This window comes from Cyprinodon tularosa, unplaced genomic scaffold (assembly GCF_016077235.1).
Source record: "Cyprinodon tularosa strain WSP-4 unplaced genomic scaffold, ASM1607723v1 ctg98, whole genome shotgun sequence".
NCBI classification, from domain to species: Eukaryota; Metazoa; Chordata; class Actinopteri; order Cyprinodontiformes; family Cyprinodontidae; genus Cyprinodon; species Cyprinodon tularosa.
In genome coordinates this window covers 4562559-4587834 of record NW_024039762.1, presented here as the reverse complement: position 1 = coordinate 4587834, position 25276 = coordinate 4562559, and the positions used below count along the sequence as shown (strand labels likewise).

The 25276-nt window shown below is 36.7% G+C and overlaps 1 protein-coding gene across 4 annotated transcripts in view; it reads left to right on the top strand.

Annotated features, from left to right (window-relative positions):
- Positions 1-25276, top strand: part of ulk4 (unc-51 like kinase 4) — a 123587-nt gene that overhangs the window by 34781 nt on the left and 63530 nt on the right. For all 4 annotated transcript variants that reach the window (XM_038275780.1, XM_038275779.1, XM_038275777.1 and 1 more), the window contains exons 20-22: positions 17569-17730; positions 19595-19780; positions 23896-24023. In XM_038275780.1, the coding sequence (XP_038131708.1) occupies positions 17569-17730; positions 19595-19780; positions 23896-24023 (476 nt within the window). The remainder of the gene's footprint in view (positions 1-17568; positions 17731-19594; positions 19781-23895; positions 24024-25276) is intronic.

Sequence of the window (25276 nt, the reverse complement as noted above, 5' to 3'; positions counted from 1 at the left end):
ATATATCGCCAAAACGATTTTTTCCCACACCCCTAATAAGCATGCATGTAAACAAGTAAAGTGTCTATACTAAGCATGTTTCCAGATACTCATTTACTTGAGTAAGTTCAAGAAGTGTAATGATCTCAGAATATTGGACCCAGAATTCAAGGCGAGACAGGCAGTGGGAAAGTTCAAAGCGTTTATTTAACAAACAGGTGCACAGGGCTGCTCGTCTGCTGCGGGGCGGATCTCTGATTAAAGTTCAGTCCGTTCGCGGAGAACACAGCAGAGCCCAGAAGGGAGGTTTGACCGCAGATGCGGTGGGCGACGCCCCAGGAGTTCCTAGAGAGCGAGCGGATCAGGCGCCAGCATTAGCCGAGCAGCAACAGAATCCAGAAGGGAAATCCAAGGCCGAAGTCAGAAGACAGTTCCAGGTTCAGAAGCCGGTAGAATCCAGGATCAGATCAGACAAACAGAGCAGACAGGGGCAAGGCAAAACTCGAGATCCACAGGGCAGAAAACTGGTCAAAATCAGGAAAACAGACAGACTACAGATTGCTAGGGAACGTCTCACAAAAACACACGAATAACCTGGCGCTAATGGGAGGCAAACACACAACCTAAATAGTAGAGGAACCAGGTTGAAATGATCGGCGATAATCAGCCGCAGAACCAATTAGACAGGGGAGCAAGGAGCAAAGGAAAAAACCAAACCTTCAGCGCCGAGATCATGACAAGAAGATGTACTTCAAGAAGTATTTTACTGCACTATAAATTTTCCTTTACATTGTTATACCTTTTCTTCTTTTGGCCAACATGCATGAGCTAAGCACACACATGGTGTGTCACACTATCCTTGTGGGGACTTTCCATTGACTTCAATTCACATTGCATTTCATTCTTTGGGCTAACAGATCTTTACCTTCACCCTAACTATAACCAACACATGCCTAACCTTAAACCTAACCTAAAAATTCACACCTATGACCAAAAAACTCCCAACTCCAATAAGATAACTTCTTCTCATTGGGGCCAGTCACTGGTCACTGTTAGTACCTATTATTCCCCAAAACAGCATATATCTAGGAAATTATCCTTGGTAGCTAAAATAATACATGGCCACACACACACATGCACAACTTTGTCTTTTTACCTTTTTGGGGCCTTTCCGTTATGTTCCATTCATTTCTACTGCCTAACTGTGACCCTTACTCTAAACTTAACCATGAGTTCATACTTAACCCCAACCTAAACTCAGTTCAGAAATCAGTCTAAATGTGACTATTGCACTATTCAGCTATTCCCCCAGTGGGGTCCAGGCATCGGGCCCCTGAAGGAGCAGTCAGTCCCCACAATGTGCAATTTTTCAGAAAATGGGCCACCACAATTCAAATACAAGAAAATACACAAACATTTTATGTTAAAGTAAGAGCTCCTGTTTGTACACAAGCTTTGTTGTTTTAATGTTATTTTCTTTTGCAGACCTCGTTGAACCAATCTCTTTATCCAGTAAACATACAGTAAACAGCTAAATTTGAATATACTTTTCTCCTTTCTAACATGTGCTGTATTTTTAAAAGGATGGCTTCACACCACCAGATCAATAGATTCAGGTTTACCGTTCACTCTCATGGCTGAAGGTGGATAAAGTTTGGTGTAGATAAACATGAAAAGCATGGTTTGCACAGAGTCCTGGCCTAAGCCTTATAAAACACCTTTACGATGAACTGGAGTGGGTGATTGAAGTTTTTCTTTAGTTCAACTATTCTTCTTCTTGCAAACCTTAAAATGTAGCAATACATTTGAATGTTTTACAGAGTAGGGTAATTTGCTCTTGCGAGAGTCAAATTTGGCTTAGATGAAGATAATACTTTTGGAATTGTATTTTACATAAATTATCAGCTGTTAATACTGGTTTTATGTTGAAAAAAAAACGTGTTTCCTCATGCATTTTTATAATTATGTTATTTTTTTATATTTTTGTATTACACTCTTTAAAATACCTTACAATTTACAAAACTTTAAATTTGTGTCTAATTACATATAAGTCAGATTACATAAATATTTGTCAGGTTTTATGATTAATTATTCAGTACTTGAGTGCTCGGTCATGTCGGTTTTACTGAATACTTGTGTATTTGTACTTAAATAGCGTCTTGGCTGGTTACTTTTTCCAGTGGCATCTGGCCAAGAGAGGGCGCTAGGGCGCCACCCTATCAGCCCAATGACCTTGATTAAGACATTAAAAAAACTAAATAAAAATGAAATTCCTAAATGTAAATATTTCGACATATCTAAAAAATATATATTTTTTAGATGTGGAAGATAAATATTTAATCTTTAATGATGAGTAAAGCCTCATTTCATTTTTAGTCGGATTGTTGGCGTATTTCCGCCCTAGGGTGAAAAAATGTTTGCTCATTGACTCTCGTTAAAAGTTGTACATGCACAGTAGCTCCTCTGCAATACAAAGGTATAGGAGAGCTCTGGGCGCACCAAAGCTATGCCCTGAGGTGACAGGAACTGTCGTCACAGTTGTTTGGCGAGTGATTGACAGGCCCAGTAGCAGGAGGGAAGCAAACTTACCAAAAGAAGCTGGAGGTGAAATCGTTTGGACCTTTCCAGGACCTGGTTTAGCTACAAGGCTTGGCTAACTGCATGCAGCGAGGCTAACGCTTTATTCTGCTGCCTTGACTGTCTGCCTCCTTTTTAAAAACGTCAGGATCTAAGCCAGCATTGATACAGACAGGTAGGGTTGATTTTAAAGCGCTTTTTAGAAAAGCTAAATAAGCATAAGCAATCTGGGATTCACATGGAAAATAATGTAATATAGTGTACCTTTTCTTGATTTTTGTTAATTTGCATAGTTTCTCTTAAATAAACAAATTCTCAGAAAATGAATAGGTTTTTTGTACTAAAAAAAATATAAAGCTGACTAATAGCTTCTCCGTTATTAAACTGTTACATTATTTTTTTTGGTTTGTGAAACAATATTGCACCATGCAAAACCCAGATTTGCCTTCACAAAGCCTCAGAAGGGCAAGATTTATGTACGGAAAATAAAACCTGTGCATGAAATTATGTCTTGTTTTTATAAAGTTTTTTTTGTAATGTTTTTTGTTGTTGGCAATGGACTGGTTTCGATAACTCTCTACATGTTTGATCGGTTTTTTAGCTTACATCTATTTTGAATTTATAGCCCCCCCTTGAGAAAACTCCACCAGCCGCGACTGCCTTTTACCTGAGTAAAAATATGTTAAAGTAGTGCTACTCTTGGCATGGATGAAAGGCACTGGTTGGACTGGATTGTCTTAGTGCAGAATGATGGTGTGGGCATATTTTTAAGACTATTGTTTAAATTCCACCTCCCTAAGAAATGGTGCTGATCATGTTTGTTCTGTTTAAACCTCAATGTGTCTTCAGGACAAAGTACCACGTCCCTAAGCTTAAGGCAAAGTCAAATCAGTCTGTTGAACATGAACTTTAGTTCCCTGGATGGACTCTGAGCATCTTCCACATCACAAGATCTTGACCTGACAGCATCTGGGGGATGGGTAGAGATTTATTGTGGAAGTGTAGCCAACAGATCTGGGGCTTTGTGACGCTATCATGACAATCTGGACCAAACTCTCTGAAGGACATTAACCTGTTTAATCTTTGATTTGGTTAATGCAAAGCACTAGTAAAAGTGGATCTAATGAAGCAAGTGCTTTCAAAGTTTGCCTACAGAAGCAGTCAGAGAGCATATATTGCATTAAGATTATCGTATTAAGCTTTCAGCTATTATTTATCCTATTACCTCAAGGGTTGTATGTTTGAGGCTCGATAAACAGAGTGGTGTTTGCTTGCAGCAAGGAGAGCGTTTGAGGAGGGAGACAGTTGACTTATTTATCATTATTGAACAGTAAGATACGCTGATGGCCACATAGGGCCACAGGGGTCCCTCATCATCCGGCTCAAACCTCCTCCCTCTCTTTTCATAATTTACCCACAATCTACCTCTGTATCTCTAAATGAATTATTATATATATATTTGATTTATATTACAAAACTCAAAAAGACTGCCCAGAGGCAGTTTGCAGTGTTACTGTTAGTGATACAAAAACACATTTCATTATTGCTTTAATTTCTGTTAAGTTACAAGTTAAGGTGAAGCTCTAGGTTTACAAACCAGGTTTGATAAATATTCAGTGTTTAGTTGTTCTTTTTTTATTTGTTTTTTTGCTTGGTGGTGAATTAATGTGTTCCTCTTCAACAAAAACAGAAGATAATCACCATATTTAAATAATGGTGTTAATGTTGTAAAGATCATGTTAGTTTTGGAAGACCCAAAAGGAAAAACATTATAGTGGTCATAGACGAAGTGTTGTTATGGTGACACATGTGGCCATTTCGATATAATTGTTTTTATAACATTTGACTGGTTCTGTTCCTTTTTAAATTGGCAGTGCAGTGTGGGTTGCAGTGAAGTATTTTTGAGCAGCAAAGCCACAGAACATTGTCTGTCTTTTCTGAATGCTGATAAAACACCAAAATACGTAACGAACAGCTGTCTCATGTGAAACAGTAGAGGGACTGGAGTTTTGAGAGACAACACGTTGTCGACACATTTAAGACTAAATGTTGTAGCTCATATTCTGCCTTTTCATTCTTCTCATTTACTCTCTTTCCAGGCAGTTATTCTGGGTACCTCTAACCCAACCCAGAATGCAGTGTTTCTGTTTTCAATTCTCAGACTTTCTAAATGGTGATTGACAGGAGGGCTGAGGCACATGGAGTAGATAAAAGCACTAAAACACACTGATAAATACACAATGTGTGTGTTTTTATATTGAACTGGTCAGCAGTGAAGGTTTACATGCTGGGTTTGGCAGTTTTCAGATGCTTTAGCTTTAACCTTGGGTTCACATGCAGAGAGCTTTTAGGGTTAGTGGAGATGACTGAGATTGATTGGTTGCTGGTCCTGCTTGTACTCTGGTTCAAGCCGGTTGTCCTCAGGAGCTGTTCATTTGTGCTGTCTATATGTAGCAGGAAATTAAGTGATGACTGATACCAGATATATCAAATAATCTGTGATCTAACTGGTATAAAGAGGACTGCTGCCAAGTTGTCTAAAAAAATCTCAGACAGGACTGCATGTTATTCTGACAGAAGAGGCCTGCAGGTTTTTATCTGTTTTTGTCTTTTTTTTAACTATAAAATCTTGCCACAACATATTATGATGATGCATTAAAGTTATTCAGAAAACATCTCCAAGATACGAGTCAATATATCCTTGCTTTTTGTAACGAAGTATAGATTTGTCTTGCAAATAATAAATACGCTTACAATATAAAGATTGATTAAAAACTCAAATGGACCAAGCTGCATGGAAAATTAATGAATAGAATGAAATTTTAATTCAGTTCAGTTTATTGATCAGAGGTGTCTGATGACAGAGAAGGAAAAAAACAAAACAAATATTTAATCTAATTCTGCTTAGATCTGATTATTGTGGGTATATTAGGAATTGTACACCTTTCATGGATGAGTCACACAATAATGTTAAATAAAACTGCACTGTCATTGAAATATCATAGAAATGAGACATTTTCTGGAAAAATCTGCAACATTGAAATTAAGAAATCATTCCTTACTACATACATGTATTGACTGATGAACAACAGCCAACAGTGAGTGTCTTTAGTTGTTTATAATTACAGCTAGTCCATATTTTTCTTTTGGGGTATTTATTAAAATCTACTCTGTAGGAAATAGGTAAGCATCCATATTTTATCTGCTAAGTTACCTTCCTATTTGGGCTGAATTCTTTACTGCAGCACTGACTCCTATGAAGTACCTTAACGTCTTTTGCTAACTCTACCTGTTTAAGCTGCTGTTGCTGTATCATTTTATCACATCCTTAAGTTAAAAGTTGGACTTTTAAAATTCATCAACTTTAAAACTGTGATTCTTTTAATCAGAGGGTCGTTTGTTTATGGAAAACATTTTTTTTTTACCTTCATTCATAAATTCCTATTCATCTTTTTAAGACATTAATGCTGATATTTTTATTTATACTGCTAATGAAACACATTTTCTATCAGTCTGGTCATCTTCTATTTTCTAAATTAATCTGAATACATAAGCAAGTTGTTCATTGCTATTTACTAACAAATCTGGATCAACATTAGGAAACTGAACATGAAATCATGAGCATTAGATTAAATTTTCTCTTTTAATTGGATAACATTCCTAATAAGCAAGAGAGGAAAAAGCACTGTTTCAGTGGTACTGCCATAATCTTTATGTTTTAGTAAGGTATATTATACTGCAAAAAGAATCTAGAAATAAGTATACATTACTTAAATTAAGTGTATTTACCCTTAATTTGAGTAGGTAAGTAAGAGGATTTGCCAATGAAAAAAGTATATTTACTCTTAAAATAAGATAATTAGATAAAATGCACTTGAAATAAGACATTGCAATTATTTTTTCTTATTTTAAATGTAAATTGTATTGTTCCATTTACAAAGTGTCTCACCTCCTCAATTATTAATATTATTTTAAGAAAAAATTACTTATTAAGATTTAAATTTTTTGCAGTGTAGATAGAATGTTTGTGGTGATTCAAAATACTGTATTTAGATATTTTTTATAATTCAAATTCAAAAGTTGAAAACTGTTTGCTGTGTAGGGAATAGCTGGTAAACTTTACTACAGCTTGCTGTACTCCATTCCAGTTTAGAACAGCTTTCTACATGTCACTTGTGGAAATCCCTATAAATTCTGTTTTAGCCTTAGAAAGTTTTTTTCTTAATTTTCCAACCCATTATTTAACTCGTCTGTAATATTTTCTGATGCATTTCTTATGCAATTTTTGCCAGAGAAGAAAATCTTTTACCAATGCTCTAAATGCTAATTCTGTGCCACACTCTGTTAATTGCATGACAGCATTGAGACATCGTGCCAAGAACCTGTCAAATATGCTCCAGGCGGTGTGTTTTCGCTGCATTTTTTGACCCCGTGGATAACCCCAGCTCCTTCTGCTGCTGTTGAGACTTTTTGCTGATTTCCAAGCAAAGTACAGCAGAGATGGATACAGATTGTTGTACTAGAGGACGGGTTTGACTGGGGAAGGAAGTAGCGGGGGCCTAGAGCCGCAGGGAGCATGGTTGGTTTTGCCAGTGGAGAGGGGATACTGAGGAGTGACAGAAAGGAAGAAAGGAAGCCAGATCAGTGTAGTTGGAGAGGGGGGGAGGATATGGCAGGCAGACAGAGTGTGAAAGAGAGAGAGTTGTACTTAGAGGGGGAGTTGATGGCATGGAGTGAAAGGCAGGTTTCCAGGCCAGACTTGAGCTGCAGGAAATTATTTATGAGCCTGAACAAGATGATGCTTCAGCTGCCTATGATGAATAATCTGTGTGTGTATGTGTGCATGCACTTGCAACAGAAAAGGTGTGTGAACAGTATTGCAGTGATAGAAGCCAGAGGGCACTCTGTAAGAAATCCCCCTTACACACACACACACACACACACACACACACATGGACACTCACATGCATACACACCCAGCTGCGGTGAGCCCATTAATCATTTATCACTATCTTCCACAAAAGAGAGGAGAGAGGGTGACTCCTAAAACACAGTCATGGGTCCTACCCTTGTGTCTAACATGAGATAGCCACCTCATGCTCATGATTTATCAAAAGCTCACACACACATTTTGAATGGAAGCTATTCTGTGATTTGGAGCGCGCCCTAATTTCTAATTTCACATATTTATCAAGTTATTCTGAACCAGATATCAGAAATTGCAAGTTTTTACTTTTCTGGTTTTATTCAACCTGAACTAAAAACTAAAAACTAAGAGTATACTTTTACAATATTCAGTGTACAGGCCTTATAGTGAGGGCTCAGTGCACCAATGTATTCACTGCTGAAATGGAATCATTATTTTTTTAAACTTTGTTAGCCCACCCAATGTCCACAGATGTCCTGGGAGATTGCTGGAGGGTTTATGCTGCCTTACCTGCCTTTTTATAATACCTCGAAGATGTTCTGATACATTCAAGTTAAGCTTTGTGCTTTGGGCAGATTCCGGTTTCTATAGTGGCTAATATGTTAGTATATTCTGTCTTTACCTTAAATAGTTTCTTTCTAACATTTCATATAGTTAAATCTCTGCTGCTCGGTTCTCTGTAGCTTTTAATTCATTGAGCGGGTCAACAGTTTGGACCTAAATTTAAATGTTTAAGTTTTATCTTTTAGTTTTAACTCAAACTGTAAAACTAGATTAGACACTGTGGTTCTATGGAGAGGAAAAAAAGGCGTCCAGCCCAAACCAGAGCCCTGGACTAATGAAGCAGGATTGAGTGCAGGAGAGCAGAGCAAAGGCATCCTTTCACATACTGAGGAACACTTTGCATTTGTTTCAAAGAATTATAAAAGCTGCTAGAACTGATCACCTCTTCCATAGTTTTACCTCAAACATACACACTCCATATTTCACTTTTTTAGAGCTGTTAATTCTGTAACTAACCCCCCACAAGCAGTCCGTCCACGGGGCTCGACTGATGTGTTTGAGAACTTCTTTAACTCTTTTGTTGATAAGATGGTGAACACCCTTGCTGTTTTTGACTGGTTTGAACCAGTTAGTTCATTTTCACTAAGTGAGATTCAGTTTCACTTAATATTTCTTTGGAAGTTTTTGTCCATTTTGGGGCTGTATGTTACTAAAACTCACCGATAGACAAATTAGAATTTCTTACTGGATAATAAAGCCTGTGAGGGTAAAACCACTAATTAAACCGACTGTCTTTGAATCCTTTGTATTCTGTAGTTTTAGCCCAATTTCTGAACTTCCTCTCATCCTTAAGATTCTGGAAAATGTTTTCTATATTCATTCGAGTTCCTTATTGCATAAGGACAAGGTGTTTGAGCTGTTACAGTCTGGTTCTGAAGCTTGACAGTACCAACCGGGCTCTATGAGACTTTTTAATAATGTTTTTGTATCTACAGAATCGGCTCACTGTGTTGTTCAGATTCTGTTGGATCTGACAGCTGCCTTTGATACAGTTAACCAGCAGTTCTCCTTTTTTTACCACCTACAGACCTGGTTGACATGCAGGCGTTTCACTTGATTGGTGTAGGTCTCAGTTAAGAGGAAGAACTTTTTCTGTTTGTGTTGCAAAAAGTTTAGCACATCTGTGATTCAGAAAACATCAATGATCTATTCTTTCCCCCCTTTTCATCTACTTTTACCTATTTACCATGTGGCCAGTTCTGCACAACCATGCTGTAGTCTTTTACTTTTATGTGGATGACAGTGAGACTTTGTTCTGCAAATATGTTTTAAAGCTCAAATTGAGATGCTTACTTTTGTTATTTTATAGATTTTTGTTGTCTGTTTTCCTCGTTTCATTATAAGTTTGTATTATTTTAATTAGGTTTGTTAAATTTTGCATATTCTGTTTTATTAGTTTAGTTTTTTTCTTAGTTTTTAAGTTGTATAAAAAAAACTTTGGCCAACTACCTTGCACTTACACTAAGTTCTTTCCTTTTGTTGTTGTCATAAAAGATTTATTTTGTGCTTCTGGGCACATTCATTCATAATACCCGTAGCCCAATTTGAACTAAAAGGATGGATTTTGGACACATCACATAAATATTAAACGTTTTATATAAAAAGAAAGATAATCTGTAGATATTTAGATTGATCCAAATTAGATCAAAATGTGTCAGGAACAGTGAAATCGATTGCTGCTTTAATTAAGCAATTTAATAAACATCTAGGAGGAACAGAAAGGAGAGGTTAAATTGAGAGTCAAATGCAAAATCTGATTTTGTTTATTGTTTAACCAGTTTTTGTAATTTTCTTCTTACAATAACAATGGTTAACTACTGTCTTACAACCAAAGCAGTTTAAATAAACACTTTCCCATGAATCAAAGTCTTAGCTTAAACAGAATAAGACCTAAAAAGTCTCTAATTGTGTTATTTAGCCAATGCAGATAATCTTTGCAACACTAGCTGATCTCACACAGGCTACATTTTGTATGGTTTAAGATCAGGCAGCAGGAAAAATCAAGGTTCTGCGTCTTTTAACCAGCACAGGTAAACATCTGGTTTTGACTGTAAATAAATGTTGTAGCTTTTTGCATTTCCTCCTACAGAATTACTTCATGTCTCCATTTCTGTTAGCCTCTTAATAAATGTGGGCTTTTAAAGGTAGCTATCAGTGGAGTTAGATGTGCTTGTTAGTGAATGATAAGTAAGTTTAATGTTCAGGCTGTCAAAAGTGTCCATTGAAGACCAGGTGCACAAGCTTCTAAAGTCCTGTAATTACAGAGAGAAACCACATCAGACATTTGAACCGTGCAAGCACAGACAGAGACACTCAGACTGGAGTAGTTTTACCATCCGCATGTCTTTGAGACTCAGAGAGCCGGTACAAACGTGTTTCTGTATTAAAGTGTCCACTGAAGACCATTTGAAGTAGTGGTTGCCTGCTTTATTTCTTCCTGCCTTTTAGCTTTTCCATTTGAAAGCAACTTTTAGCCAGGGGTTCAGTGTGTGTAAATTTCATGTGTCAGTTTTGAGCTGTAGATTAAGAGCAGTTCTAGTTAAAGCCATTTAAATCTGATAGGGCTGTCCTGTTAAAACACGATGAAGAGCATAGTGATCTTGTTTAAGCCTGAAGAAAAGACGGGAAAATCCCATTTTGAACTCGATCAACCTAAAAGAAATTTAGATTCAAATGCTTAATGTAATTTATGTTTCCTACTAGGAAATCAGGTGTTAAAATGCAGGTAGTTTGAACATTGAACATGATTAATCCAGAGGAGCCTTTAAATAGTTACTCTTCTCTTGTTGTTTCCTTTTACAGTTTTATTCTGTTACAGGTTATTCATTTATAGGAAATTATTTACTATTCCTTGATTTAAAAAGAAAGGCATTGTTGCCTTTATGTAACCTTAACACGTCTCCCACACGGACTGCAACATGTAAGTGAATACTTGTTTTATGCAGTATGTTTTTACACATGAGGTCTTGAACCCCTATTGCTGCACAGTCATGAGATGTTTCATAATAATCTTCTTAAACTCCAAATGCATGCTTACTACCTGTAGCTTTGTGTTCTTTTACAATACTTCAACATATGAAAACTTTGACTTGCAAAATAAAAGTACTTGATTTTGTCTCTAGTTTATCTGTTATTATTGAAACCTTCTGTTTCCGATGACACATATGTTTTTCTTTTCTCTACATCTTTTATGTTTTCTCTTTTGCTCCTCCTGAACATGAGATTCAAAACTGGGACATTTTTGATAATTGAAATCCATGTGCTTCAACATTCCTCCCCTTTTTGCCCTCTTTCTGCCAAGAGCTTTTTTGCATCTCTTTTTTTTTTTTATGTATTTCCTCCAAGATACACCTTCGGCAGTGCCTTGCAAAAGTATCCATACTCTTTTAATTCTTTCACATTTTTCCAGAGATGTAACTGAATTGAAAGGGAAAAAATATATATAATGGTTTCCTATTTAAAAAAAAAAGAACTGAAAAGTCTGGCAATTTTTTTTTTACTGTTTATTTACTTTCATAAATAAATTATATCGATCACTCTTCTTCAGATATCTACTGGTTAAAAAAAAAAAAGAACACCAAAACACTTGTATTGCATTGAGTTTGAATCCCAGTATAAATGCAGCTTTCTGGGAATCCTGCATAATTCTAAGAATATTAGAGAACAAACTGGCATAAAGACCAAGGATCACAGATAAATTTGTTGGGATGAGTTTAAAACCAGAATTTGGTTTTAAAACAAAGTTACAATTATCTGTAAAAAAAAAATTAAAAATAAAATAAATAAATAAATTGAGTTTGGAACAACAGCAAATCTACCATGACAAGAATGACAAGAAGGAACTATTTTTGACAGGCAGAAGTCCTGTTTCTAGATCATCATTGTCATTGAAGGAAAAATGGGGAATAATATGCTCTGGTATGATTACACCAATGTTTACTTTAACTTTAACTTAACTTTACAGCTTTTGTTCAGCATTCTGTGTGGTGGAAAAATTGCACTGCTAGCACTGTATACATCATTTCCCACAGTGAAACATGGAGGTGGCAGCATAATGCTTTGGATATTGTTTTCTTCAGAAACTTCAGGGACACTGGTTGGGTGGGATCATGAATTAATTTAAACAACAGATCTGAGATAAAGCAAATCTTTAAGAAATGTAGAAGTTCAGCTTCCAGCGTGGTTGTCACCTTGGAGCTTGTAGAATGTTGCTGTGTTTGGGTGGCACGTTCAATGCTCACTTCTAAACCACTGAAGAATTTGGGGCAAGATTAAAATGTAGATTTATTGATGCTGTCCAAAATGGGATTAACCTTGAAGCATTTCACAAATAAAAACTGGGAATAAAAATGTGTTCCCTGGTTGCAACATAACCTAATGTGAAAACAGCATAGAAAGGGGTGAGTTTTATTAGCTTTAAGTGCTGCATATTGAAATATAAACAGCCTCACTAAGAAATTTCTCTTTCCAGTATTAATGACAAATTATTTAACTTTATTTCTGATTTTATGAGAACAACTTTAAAGCCCCACTGTATATACTTACCATCTATAACACTTTTTTAGGTATTTTATAACTTGCTGAGCTCCGCCTCCTCATGTATTGTTATTAATAAACTCATTTTTCAGTCTCAGTATTTGAAACAAAAAAATTGAACAAATATACACATTTTAAAATAAAAAATCTAAGAAACAATTGTTTTTAAAAAGTTTCACCCAAACTTTTGCATAATTTAACAAAGCTGATCTGTTTAATTTAGGGATATTATTCTTAACCCTGACACCAAGTGTAATAGATGTGCCTGTCAAATTAAACAGTTTCTCATGGTCATCTTATCCAGACTAACTTCATCACCTTCTCCTTTTTCCCTGCTTCATGTTTTTTTCTCTCTGAATTATAATGATGAAATTTCTCACTTGAGCCGCTCGTTTCTCACCACTTGTAAGAATATCTCTCTTGCTCCTTCTCTCTGTCCTGGTGCAACACCCCCCCCAAACCATCCCCACCCCCGCTGCCACTTCCACCCCTTCCCTGTGTAGTGTCTGGCAAGGCTACAGTCTATTAAACACACAGACAGTGGGGGCTCCCCCGTGGGCTCATTAGTGAGCCGCTCCGCACAGCCTGGGGAGAGCTGGAACAGACCATTCTGCTGGTTCCCGAAGGGGTGCCAGAGGATTCATTATGCTGTCGCTCCACGTAGTCCCCTGGTGTTGGAAACATGCTGTGATTTTGTATATTGAATTAATAGGTTGGTGATTTAGGTTGTCAGTTATCATTAGTGTCCTCGCCCAGCTGAATATGATGTGTCTGTTTAATGCGTAACCTGGATGTGACAATCGATCACAGCCTGGCTGTTGCTGTGTGTCACAGGTACCTCTTTAGGTTTCCATTCCTAGAGGACCACCTTTCTGTACATAAGCGCCTTATTGGGGCAGTGGGATCATTTTAATTGGTGCATTTTGGGAATGTAACAAACTTCATCTGTAGAAATATTTTGAATATTAACCTGAATGTCATAATGCTTTGAATAATTATACTGTTTTGAAGCAGATGTTTTATTGTTGTGTTTCCTGTGTATTCTTACTAATAAATTGTATTTTATTATAATTCTAAGTATTTTATTTTGTTTCATATCCTATTTTTTCTTTTAACCCATTTATTTGCTTTAGGTTAGTTAGTGTTTCCTGTTAATAAAGTGATTTGTATTTGAATTTAATTCTTAATTTTACCTTTCTTAGTTTTCATTTTGTAAAAATCAAACAAAATCAACAAATAAAAAGCTAAAATAAGACATTTTTATAGTATTTAGAAGCACCAAACAAAGTTTTTTTTGTCACGGCTCTTGCTGTGATCTGTTTGTACATTGCAATGGCGCATTCGGTAGCTGAAAACAAAACTGACTCCTGGTAAATATGTCTGGGCTTACGTGGTTCAACAGCAAGCTTATCTTTGTGTCTTTCAGCTTAATCCATATAAACATAATGTTGGTACTCAAGCATATTCAAACATATTTTAGTAGACTTCTATTATTTTTCACTGACTTAAACTGAGATTGATCGAACATCCTTAGAAGAGATGTTACTTTTGTGTTAAATTTGGCCACACTGGATTGTGCTTACCATGAAATTAAGATGACAAAAAATGGACAAACTCCAATTTCTCTACACCTTCAAAAAATGAAATTGTTAATTTTTTTTTTTTTGACAGAGGACTTTCTTTCTCTACAAACATTGTATGCTATGTAAAAATTGCAATAGAAGGTGAAATGTGAAATTGGGTTTTATCTGAGCGGTCATCAATATCACATACAGTACTTTACTTTACTGAATGTGACCAGGATGAATGAACATGTGGGAAATGATGTCGCTGCTGCTAATGTTAACCATTTTCCTCAAAATATAGAGAGATTTATTTTGGAAGAAGTTTTAATGCGTCTCATACCTTGGAGAGAGCGGCGTCAAAGTGATGTAACACAGTGAAACTAAATAACAGCCTGACAGAGGCAATCACATCTGTTGTACTTCCTGTCTTCCTCCACAATGAGTCTTGAGGGGAGAACTAATTTCCTCAGCTGGAGAAATTTCATTAGCCTGTCCTCACTGTCTGAAAAGCAGTAGCTGCTCTCCCTTTAGACGAAGCTGTGTGGGTCCATACTGTACACATGTAGCAGAATACTACTTTCAGTGTAATGATGATGATGGCACAGGCTAATCTGTCATTGTATGATTACAAATTACTCTGTAAATGTCTGCTTTTTTCTTAAGATTTGCAATTGTTGGAGGATGTCACATTTGACTTATTTGTTAAACTTACATAGTTTTAATGCAGCATTTCTTTGTAAACGAGACATTAATAAGCAGGGGCGCTGGAAGCTGTTTCAAGCGAGGGGGGCGGATGGCTGGGTTGGAAAACACGTGACGTCATTATGTTGAGGGCTGTGGCTGACGTTTTTAACATAATATTGTAGGCCTACATTTGTCGCCAAAAACTGCCATTTAAAATGCATCGGAACAAAGCATGAACATTTTAAACTTTATTTCTTCTCTTTTAATCATTCAAAACAAACAACAGCTCCCAATCAACAGGATCAGGAATACTTGAATGAAACATGGCCTAAATATGGCCTAAACTGAGCATTGAACGTCCATTCGACTATGGATATGGGGGAATGATTTCATATCTGAAACAAAAAACACACACAAAAATTTTTTTTAACTAATTTCATATTTTATCACTAAATAGCTTAATACAGAGATAATATTTAGTGATATGCAGCCTTATTCTAGCGTAGACTTCTTCAGCCACAGGACTAAGATGAATAGGCACATAAATAACGCTAAATGCGGCAGTATAGGGGAATTAAAACCATTTCTTACCTCGAAATAGTCAGAAATACGTTTCTGCTGCCTATTGCTAGCCAAGCCTAAATGAATGTGAGGTGGTGGATGCTTCTGGGGGAGTAGCCTAGTTTTTTATGAAATATTAAAATAATGAATCATTAGTTTATATCTTATACACAGCCCATCATTTTAATCCCATATCAAACACAGTCTTTAAAAAAATAAATACATAAATAATTTCATGTTTTTAAGTACAATATTATGTTACTCCACAGCCCCCCACCATGGGGGGCTGATGCTATGACGAGGGAGGCTGCAGCCCCCGCAGCACCCCCCTTCCCGTGCCACTGTTAATAAGTCTACAGTGCTCTTTAAATTGACTTTTACTCAAATGCCCCTTATCATCATAGAACATGTTAATATCAAAGATAACAAGAGTAAATCTAAAAGTAATTTTGTTTTTAGATTTTAATAAACCTAAGAATAATTTGATTCACCCTATTGTAAAATAATTCTTTTAATTCAGCCAAACTGGAGCGCTGTCTAGTGTCCACTGACTGTTTAAGGTCAAACCGGAGCTTCCCTGTCTGATCCAGTCTGTTGGTAAAGCACTCAGAGGTAGACTTCCTGATGTTTCTGACATTGTTGAATCATGAGCACTGATATTAACTGAGGCAAATAAGCATCCCTAAGAGATCGATCTCATCTTATTATGACTTTCAGGATGAGTTTTGAACATCTTAATTTAAGAATCTGGCCAGTTCTGGGAAGGTCTCCACTGTTTCCTGTTTTTTTCTCCCTCTGTTGCTCAGGAAATCTGTTTTCAAAGCTCTTTAGAGTTTGGCATGACTGTTGAGTGTTTTTATTGATTAAAAAAGAGTTTTTATTCACTGATTATATTTTCCTATATTAAGATTAATAACATATCAGTATAAATGTATATATGGTAAGATATAATTAGTTTTAACAAATTGTAAAATGCTAAATGGCTTGTAGTGATATAGCATTTCTTCAAGTTAGAAGACTATACCAAATTATAGTGCACTGCATTCAGTCAGATGCTGTGTATGCATTGCCAGACATTTTTTAAATGTTTGAAGTTGTGCACCATTGTGGTATAGTAAGGTTGTAAGCAGGGGTGAAAGCAGATTTAAATTATTGCCAGGACTATGCAAGAAAAAGTTTGTTGGGTCATATAGCTCTTATAATCTCTTTTTTTTTTTTTTTTTACAGATATAGATCTATCTATCTATCTATCTATCTATCTATCTATCTATCTATCTATCTATCTATCTATCTATCTATCTATCTATCTATCTATCTATCTATCTATCTATCTATCTATCTATCTATCTATCTATCTATCTATCTATCTATCTATCTATCTATCTATCTATCTATCTATCTATCTATCTATCTATCTATCTATCTATCTATCTATCTATCTATCTATCTATCTATCTAGCACCACATATTGTGTATTGTTTAGGCTACTTTCTGCATAATCTGTATCGGCCTTAAAAACTTGTATCGTTCGATTTCTGGTGACAATGTACACGTTTATACAAAAATATATAGTACACATCTTTTTGCTCAGTGAGTCTATGTGCAAAAATAACGAGTGTGTTCTTTTATGACGAGTATGATTAAAGTTGTCACCAAAACAAAGGCGTGGAAGTTTTGCTTTGGTGTAGACAAAGTTTCTTATTCAGCCACATTGGCAATAAGTGGACCATACCCAAGGTCAGTGCATTTTTAAACATTGAACAGCAATAGATTTGTACATCATTTCTGAACACTTAATCGATGACCCGCCTGAAACACTGTCAAGTTAAATGCAAATATTACAGTCACTGGAGAGAAAATAGCAGAAAGCCCTAAATGGCCGTCTGTAGAATATAATCAGCCCAAACTCAGCACATCTAATGAGATCTGAGTCCTATGAATCTCCATTTTATCCCTGAAGCTCCTCGTAAGATAATGAATTCAAATTTTATTTTTGATTAAATACTCTATATGTTTTAATAATAAATAGATACAACTACTTAATTTGTATTTATTCTTCTTAACTGAAGTGTAAATCATATAAAACCATGACTTTAAATCAGACCAGTACCGAACCCTGATTTTTGTGAACCTTCACAACATCATTAAATCTAAGTTTTAATATTTCTCTTTTAGAATGATGCTGTAGTCCACCATATGGCTGCAAAAGCCATAGACAACATCTCTTCGACTGCCTCTGGTTTCTCTCGTCATCTGGCCACCACAGAGATGGGCTTGGCTTTGTGGTACCTGTTCACTCACTCTACTGCGGAGGCCATTAGAGTCACTGCCATGTCTGTAAGTTCATTTGACAATATTCACACAATAAAAGAACATGTCAATAATACATACAACTGAATAAAACATGTTTTCCTACCTGCAACCTTATGGTAAACCTAGAAAATAAGAGGCTTATCGGCTAAAATTTCTATTTTACCCCTACATTTTTATTTTCTAAAAAAACGATAAACCTGGTACCCTGAAGCAAAAAGATGCTCAGGGATGACAGAAAACAATTGATATGTTACCTCTAAGATTTTGGTTTTTTATATATATTTCATAAGATAGAGCAACACAAATTGAAGTTATAAAACAGAACTATAAGAGTAAATCATTTTGTGAGTTGAATTTGTGAGAAAAAAAAATCAAAAAAGCATTTAGCAGATTGAAGATTGGCTCTTTTTAATTAGATTAACTTCACATTGAAAGGATTAGTTAACTGTACAGTAGTTTTCCACTCCTACTGCAGATTTTCAATAGAATTAAGCCTGAGCTTTACTTGAACATAAACATGCTTCGATGTAAACTACAGCAGGAAGGCTCTGGCTGTAGGTCTAGACATGTCCAACCGGAGGGTGAACCTTCACCTCAGTCTGAAATCTTTGGTAGAAGTTAATGTTTTATTTTTGTTTTATTGTTTCTGATTTTTTTCCTACCATCTTCCAATATTTGCTGCAATACATTTTTTCAATAACTCTGTCAAACCTTTTTGTTTATTCTGAGGTAAAATATTCCCAAAGTATGATTACGCTGTCATCCTCTGATATCCTAAGGATGGACTCCTCAGGGTGATGAGCAGTCTTAGTTTCCCACACATACTTATAAAGGTCAAACATCTGAGTCACCTTTTCCACATTTCTGCTGCCAAATGGCCTCCAATAAACTACAAACAGAATTTCTTATAATCTTTATTTATTTATTTTTTCCACAAGGCCTGATTTCTAGATTACAGAACTGATGTTGTCCTATGAACAGTTTCTTTTACATGAGCTGATGAGTTCTGCAGCTTTTTCAGAGTTACTCTATGCATCTCTCCTTCTTTTCAGATTAATGCACACTTTTCCCAGCCTGCCATTTTTAAAGGTTTGCACTTGTGCCACACATGAAGCTGTCATTGTTTCAATATTAGATTATAAACATCCTTTTTATCAATAAGTAACTTTTGATAGCAGTCCATTACCCTGGATGTTCAATATAAAGTTGTTGGTTTTTTCAGACATAATGTAAAGCATGTAATAATTTCATAATTTGTATTCTTAAATAATTTCATAATTAGATAACTTTTGTTGTTAGTTTGTCCCATAAATCCCAGTCAAATATATTAAAACTGACCAACTATGTAATGTAAATAAAAAAAATAAATAAATAATAATAATAATTAAATCCCCTTATTCTCCCACAATGGGTAAATTCAATCTCTGCATTTAACCCACCCCCTGTGGAGCAGTAGGCTGCAATTGTGTGGCGCCCGGGGAGCAGTGTGGGGTTAAGGGTTTTGCTCAGGAACCCAGAGTGCAGGCTGTGAGGATTGAACCGGGTGCTTGCAACCTTCTCAGAGCACAAGAGCACTGCTCTAACCACTTGGCCAAAACTCCCCCCCGGAGTATGAAAAGGGTCTGGAAGCCTTATCGCTGCAAGGCATGATGATGACTGTCAAAACATATCATTATTGAACCCATCCACTATCACTCTGTAGATATGGTAACTAAGTTGTTGACGTCACTGGAAGTGGATACATTCACAAGTGATTAGTCATCACAGGGTATCCAGCATTGGATTTTCTTTAACATCCCAAGTCCAGAGAACCTGACTCATAATTCATGGATGATGTGCAATAAATTACCTCATGACGTACATGCGTTTTTTTTCTCTTTTCCCCCAGTCTCTTTCAAGGCTTTCTCGCTTGGACCCAGCAGTCTTCTTGTCAGTGATTGACACCTGTGGCCCTGCAGCCGTCTTGGAGGGCATAGGTGGAGCGGGGTCCAGGGTGCAGCAGCACCTGCTCACAGCCGTGGCCTCTGCCCTCCTCGCCTCACACATCCACAAACATCGCATCACACAGAGCCGGGTATGTGCGCCCTCTGAAGCTCATGTGCAAGACATTACAAGAAGGTGAAATTCAAAGATATTCAGCCTGTACTTTGCCAAGCAGCTCTACTATTTTAACATGACAAAGGATATTTTGTTACTACTCAGGTTGGTGTCACTGATTACAGTAGATCTTTGCTAGTAATGTTCCTGATAGGAATGTTTAAACAGTGGCTATGATGAAAACAACCATCTCAGCATAAAAAAACAAAGTCAGTCCTTCCATTGCTCACCCTCTCTATTTGCTGGCTTCCTTTCATTCCCTTTTTTCCCTACAGAGTTCATGAACTAAAGGTGAACTGTGAATGAGCTAATTTGTCAGGAGTTACTTATTTCATTTTTCATGAAAAAACCCATCATCTATGTGATGTGCTAATGTTGGTAAGGCAGAGGGGCTGAAATTGATTTGAAGGTTTGCAACTTGGAGTCTAGAATCGGTAATTGACTCTGAGCTGAATTTATTTGCATTGAACACTTCCAATTTAACACCAGAATACAAACTTAGTACTTCAACTCTGCTCTAATTATAAACTCATATGCATTCACCTCCCCCCACCCCCTTCTGCCCACCCAGCCGCCTTTCTCTCCCCTGGCACAAAGTCAGACAGTCCAAGAGTTTGTTTACACAGAGCTCTGCGTGTCGGCGTGTGTATAAGTACATGCATGTGTGAGAGGGATTGTGACTGCGTGTGCTCAAAAGCACAAACACTAATTTGTTGAGTGTGTCAGTATTTGGGCTAATTGGCTGAATGAATACGCTGCAGTCTCCTACTTGGGCAAAGCATTGTGGGTAGTGGGGAGGGACTTATCAGCCAAGAGCACACGGCTAGGCTTTGAAATTAATTAACTTGGTGTGTTGCAGCACACAGACAAGAACATGCTTTCACATTTGTTGGCAAACACACCCCACACACACTACGTTTTGTGTGGTGTGGATGATTATATTGCTGTTAATGAATGCTAGGCAGTCAATTTTTTTTTTTTTTTGTCCAGACTTTTTGCCACTGCTGCTAAAGAAAAGTGGGGAAATGTTTGTATGTCCTAAAGTGCAGCGTTTTACATTTTTAAACACAGCTCCTGTTTCTGTTTGTTTGGATGTTGGCACCTTTGCAAGTTCAAAGTGCATTTCAGTATTTAAGGTTTTCTTTATGTTTTACCTCATATTTTGAAGTCTGTAAGAGGAACTGGCAATTAGAAATCCAGGACTTTCTGTTTAACTGGGATATAAATATCATTGTTATTATTTATTTAAAAAGCATTTTAAAAAGTAGAGCTTTAAATGAACATAAGAACTTAAAAACATTCAGTGTTTGCTGCAAGATGCAGCATATCTTCTGTAAACCTGTTCTGGAGAATCTGATCTCAGCATCATATGCTGGGATGACAGCATCAAATAAAGCTGATAAAGAAGGTTGGCTCTGTTCTAGGAACTCATCTGGAAATTTTTTAATAAAGAGGAATTCATCATATAGTGAAGAACATTATGGATAACAGTGAGCATGCTCTTCATCAGACTGTTAAACAAAAACTGTGTCTTCAGTCAGAGGCTTCTCAAGATCTGGTGCAGACAGACCGCTACAGAAGATTCCTCCTGCCTAAAGCTTTCATCACATACAATAACTTGTTGAAAAAAGTCAATTAGTTGCTCCAAGATTTAATTTCCCTTTGGGATTAATGAAGGATTTTTTTAACTGAATTGAGAAGCAGTTAGTGAAACACAAGGTTGTTAGTTTAAATAATACAATCAGCAATTATAATAAAAAAAGAAACAAAGCCTGGCATAATGCCCATGCTCTTTGGAAATAAAAGCTTCCTTAAAAATATGTTGTTTTGAAAGAGCCTTAGGATCATTTAGAAGTCAGAGCATTTAGGCATTAAAGGAACTGAAAAACCAAAACGATACTAAAAGAAACCGGTAGTCAATGGAAGGAATACAACAATAATGTAAAAAAAAAATGGTTAGAACACTGTCTCTGTGCAGACACTGAAAAACCGCATTATTAAATATTCCAACTTATGGTTATTTTATTGGTGTATTTGAATGTAAATGTGAATCAATGTGATATTCAGCAAGGACTATTGGTTTAAATGTTGTTTGCAACCCAAGATGCAGAACTCCTGTTTGATTTAAATGTAACCAAATACGGTATATGAAGATATAGAAGAGATGAATGAAATAAAATGAAACTTTCAACAATAAAACTTTCCTCCCACCAGAAAGCTAAACTTTTATACCAGAGTTCATCCAGAAAGGGGAGAGTTCTACCTGTTTTTTTTTGTTTGATTGTTTTCTGAATTGGCCCTCTGAAAACTTACTGAAACATGAACAAAGAACATGTGATGATGTGTCTCAGTTTCTCTTGCAAAGGGCTGTGGAACCTTATTATAGTGTATTATAGCGTTCAGAGACATTCAAACATATCGTATCAATCCCAGATGGATATAAAATAAACACTTTGAAATATAAAGCGATGCTACATATAGCGGAAATTTAACTAAAGAAACTAAATTACTTGCTTCATCATCAGAGGCTCATTTGCCTCTGATGCAAACCAATCAGCTTTGAACTGCACCTCGATGAAGCCCAATTATTATCCAGAGTTCATCTTAAAAGGTCTCCAGGTCCACGGCTCAGCCTACTGCTGAGCCAGTAGTAAGCAGTGGTTGTGCTGTGTCTGATTTTGACTCAGATGACCCAGATTTAACTCACCCCCATCACTTTCTCCACCATCGTAGCTAAGCTCCATCTGGCTTTTCCATGGTGCTTCTTCAACCTCCTCCCTATCAGAGTGTAATTCCTCCAGGACTCTTGCTGCATTCCCCACCACACCTCAACCGGCAGAGTTGGGCCTAGTTCTGCCAGGTTACTTCCCAAAGGGGAGTTTTTCCTGTGCACTGTCGCTTTATGCTTGCTCCTCATGAATAGGTTCATGCAATCCTTTGTTTATCCAAACTTGACATCTATCTTCCGGGTCTCGAGTGAAGCACTAGTATCAGCTGACACAGTCTACTGGATCTCACTAATTCAGCTCAAGCACCCCGTCTTGTAAACTAGCAGTCTATGGATTGAACCAACTTCCTCTATCTCCACTCCACCACCAGTTTCAGGCCTTGGGGGAATCATCCCTGTTCTCAAACACCTGCTTAGGCATATTAAAGCTAAATTCAGCACTAATGTTTCCTGCCAAGGTCTGAGCGCCAAACTCTTGAAATAATTGTATCAATAAAGTTATTCTAATTGTCTTTTTCTTTTCGTGTGAGTTTTTTCAGACTGAAATATAGGCCTGTCAAATAAAAGTCTAGTGGCCTCTTTCAATGAAACGATGACCCGAAACAAATGGGCCAAATCAACCCAGGAATAGTGAACAGCATACCAATGGTTAACGTTTTAAACTTTTTAAATTTACTTTTGGCTTCTAATTTTCCATTTTACTTGAGTTTTAATTCCTTTTTCTAGTATTTGTTAGCTAGTTACGTTAAATTTTTAAAAACATTTTTAAAATGCTTTAATAGATATTATTTAGTTATAGTTCCAGTGTTTTATTTAATACAACTTTCATGCTGGGTGCAATAACAGAAGGTCTTGTTTTTATTTTTATTTCAGTTATTGACAAATATTTTTTAATTCTAGTTTCTGTTATTTTGTTAGTTTTAGTTAAGGACGATAACCTTGTTCTATACACACCATTTTTCATGGTGTTTTCAGAGTTGAAGAAGGGACTCAGGACAACAGAGAGTGCAAACAGCAAATGTCAAAAATACCTCTCACGCTCAAGATTTTGATCAGCCACACCACCAGTGGTTTTAATCTAAAGAATTATTTAACAAAATAAAGAAGCAGAAATGTAATGGTATAATTAGTTTTTTAAAACATCTTTACAAGGAATAGAACAGAATGTAATAGACTACAAACTTAAAGTATTCAAACTGTGCCAATGAATGTGACATTCACTGTGTTTCCTGTTACTAAGTGAAGTTTTATAATACAAAATGCTGCATTTTTTTGGTGTGTCTGTTTAAAATATATTTGAGACTAGTTATACATTTATTTGTTTCAAAAGCAGACTTTGGTAAGATTCTGTTTGGTTTGTTTAGGACCTGGTTCTGAATGTGCTGCGCTGCTTTGAGAGCCCATCTGCTGTAACAAGAGCCAAAGCAATGCTGCTGGTGCTGCTGCTGATCCAGGACAACACACACATGCTGCTTTACTGCTGTCAGCACAGGTAAACACTGCACACACACCAGGCTTCACAATCAGCTGGCTAGGGAAAACACAAATAGGGATATGTCTGCGTTATATGGATATTTATCCATCAAAGACTATTTTGCATCAGTTAGATCCCTCTAAAGAACTAAACAAGCTGCCATTTGTATCTGACTTGGTATCACCTCTGAGGTATTCAGACTAAAACTACTGAGGTACCGGAGAACTCCTGCCTGCTGATGAAAGATGTCTGCTCTTTAAATTGGACTGTATTCCCTGTCTGTGGAGTACGATGCCTGCCTGCTGTGCTTTCCCTAACTCCACACATTTCACTGCACAGCCTCCTGCTGTCTGACTGTACTAAGAGAAACTTACTGTTAACCGCAGTCAGCATGGCAGACCGCTGGCTAATTAGCTTCTCTGGAATGTAGTCGTAAACGTTCACACACCGGCTGAACTGTCGGAGAAAAAAAAAAAACACATTGCATTTTTGGATTCCATTTCAGGGTGAGATTTCCCTTTAATTATTTAATCGTAGCTTTGAGTCCGGCTATGTTCTTACCCAGCAACAGCACTATTGGAGTGACCCTTTCCCTGCTCTCTGTGGTAAAACAAATAGATACCTGCTTTCAGTGGCTGAAGAAATATTTATATATTAAATGTTTTAAAGCATCAGACCCTTTAAAATCAAACCCAGGTTAAAACTTCTAACTCTGATGCTTTATAGCTTATCGATCTGTGGAAGAGTTTACAGGGGAGGCATTTAACAAAATGCTGCCTGCAGGTTTTGGCAAAACTGTTGTACTCCATGTGACCCTTGTGTAAAACTAGTACAGTGACCGTGGGACTATTAATATATGTAAATAATCCCCACACATTACTTTGGCTACTTTTATATTTTGGCTTTTCCAAACATCAATTTATTCATTAGCAGCTTCGTCCTGCGGTTCGCCTCGCTGCACTGCAGCAGTAAATGTGCCGGGGCTTCTCATCACTTGGGTCTGCTTTATTCTTGCAGTTATGCATCCATACAGTTCATTCCCAAAACATGTTCTAATCCCTTTGCTTTTCAATTCAACGTGTTTGGATTAATGAAAATGGAATTTTATAACTCAGCTGTCTTTTACTACATCTGCTGTTTCCCCTTCTCCCCTTTAACAGTCTGCTGATCATTTTATTTAACTGATCCTGTTTAGAAAAATCTTACAATTGGAAGTTTTAGAAGAACTTTGTAGGTGAAGGTTGGGATCATCTCAGTTTTTTTTAAGGGCT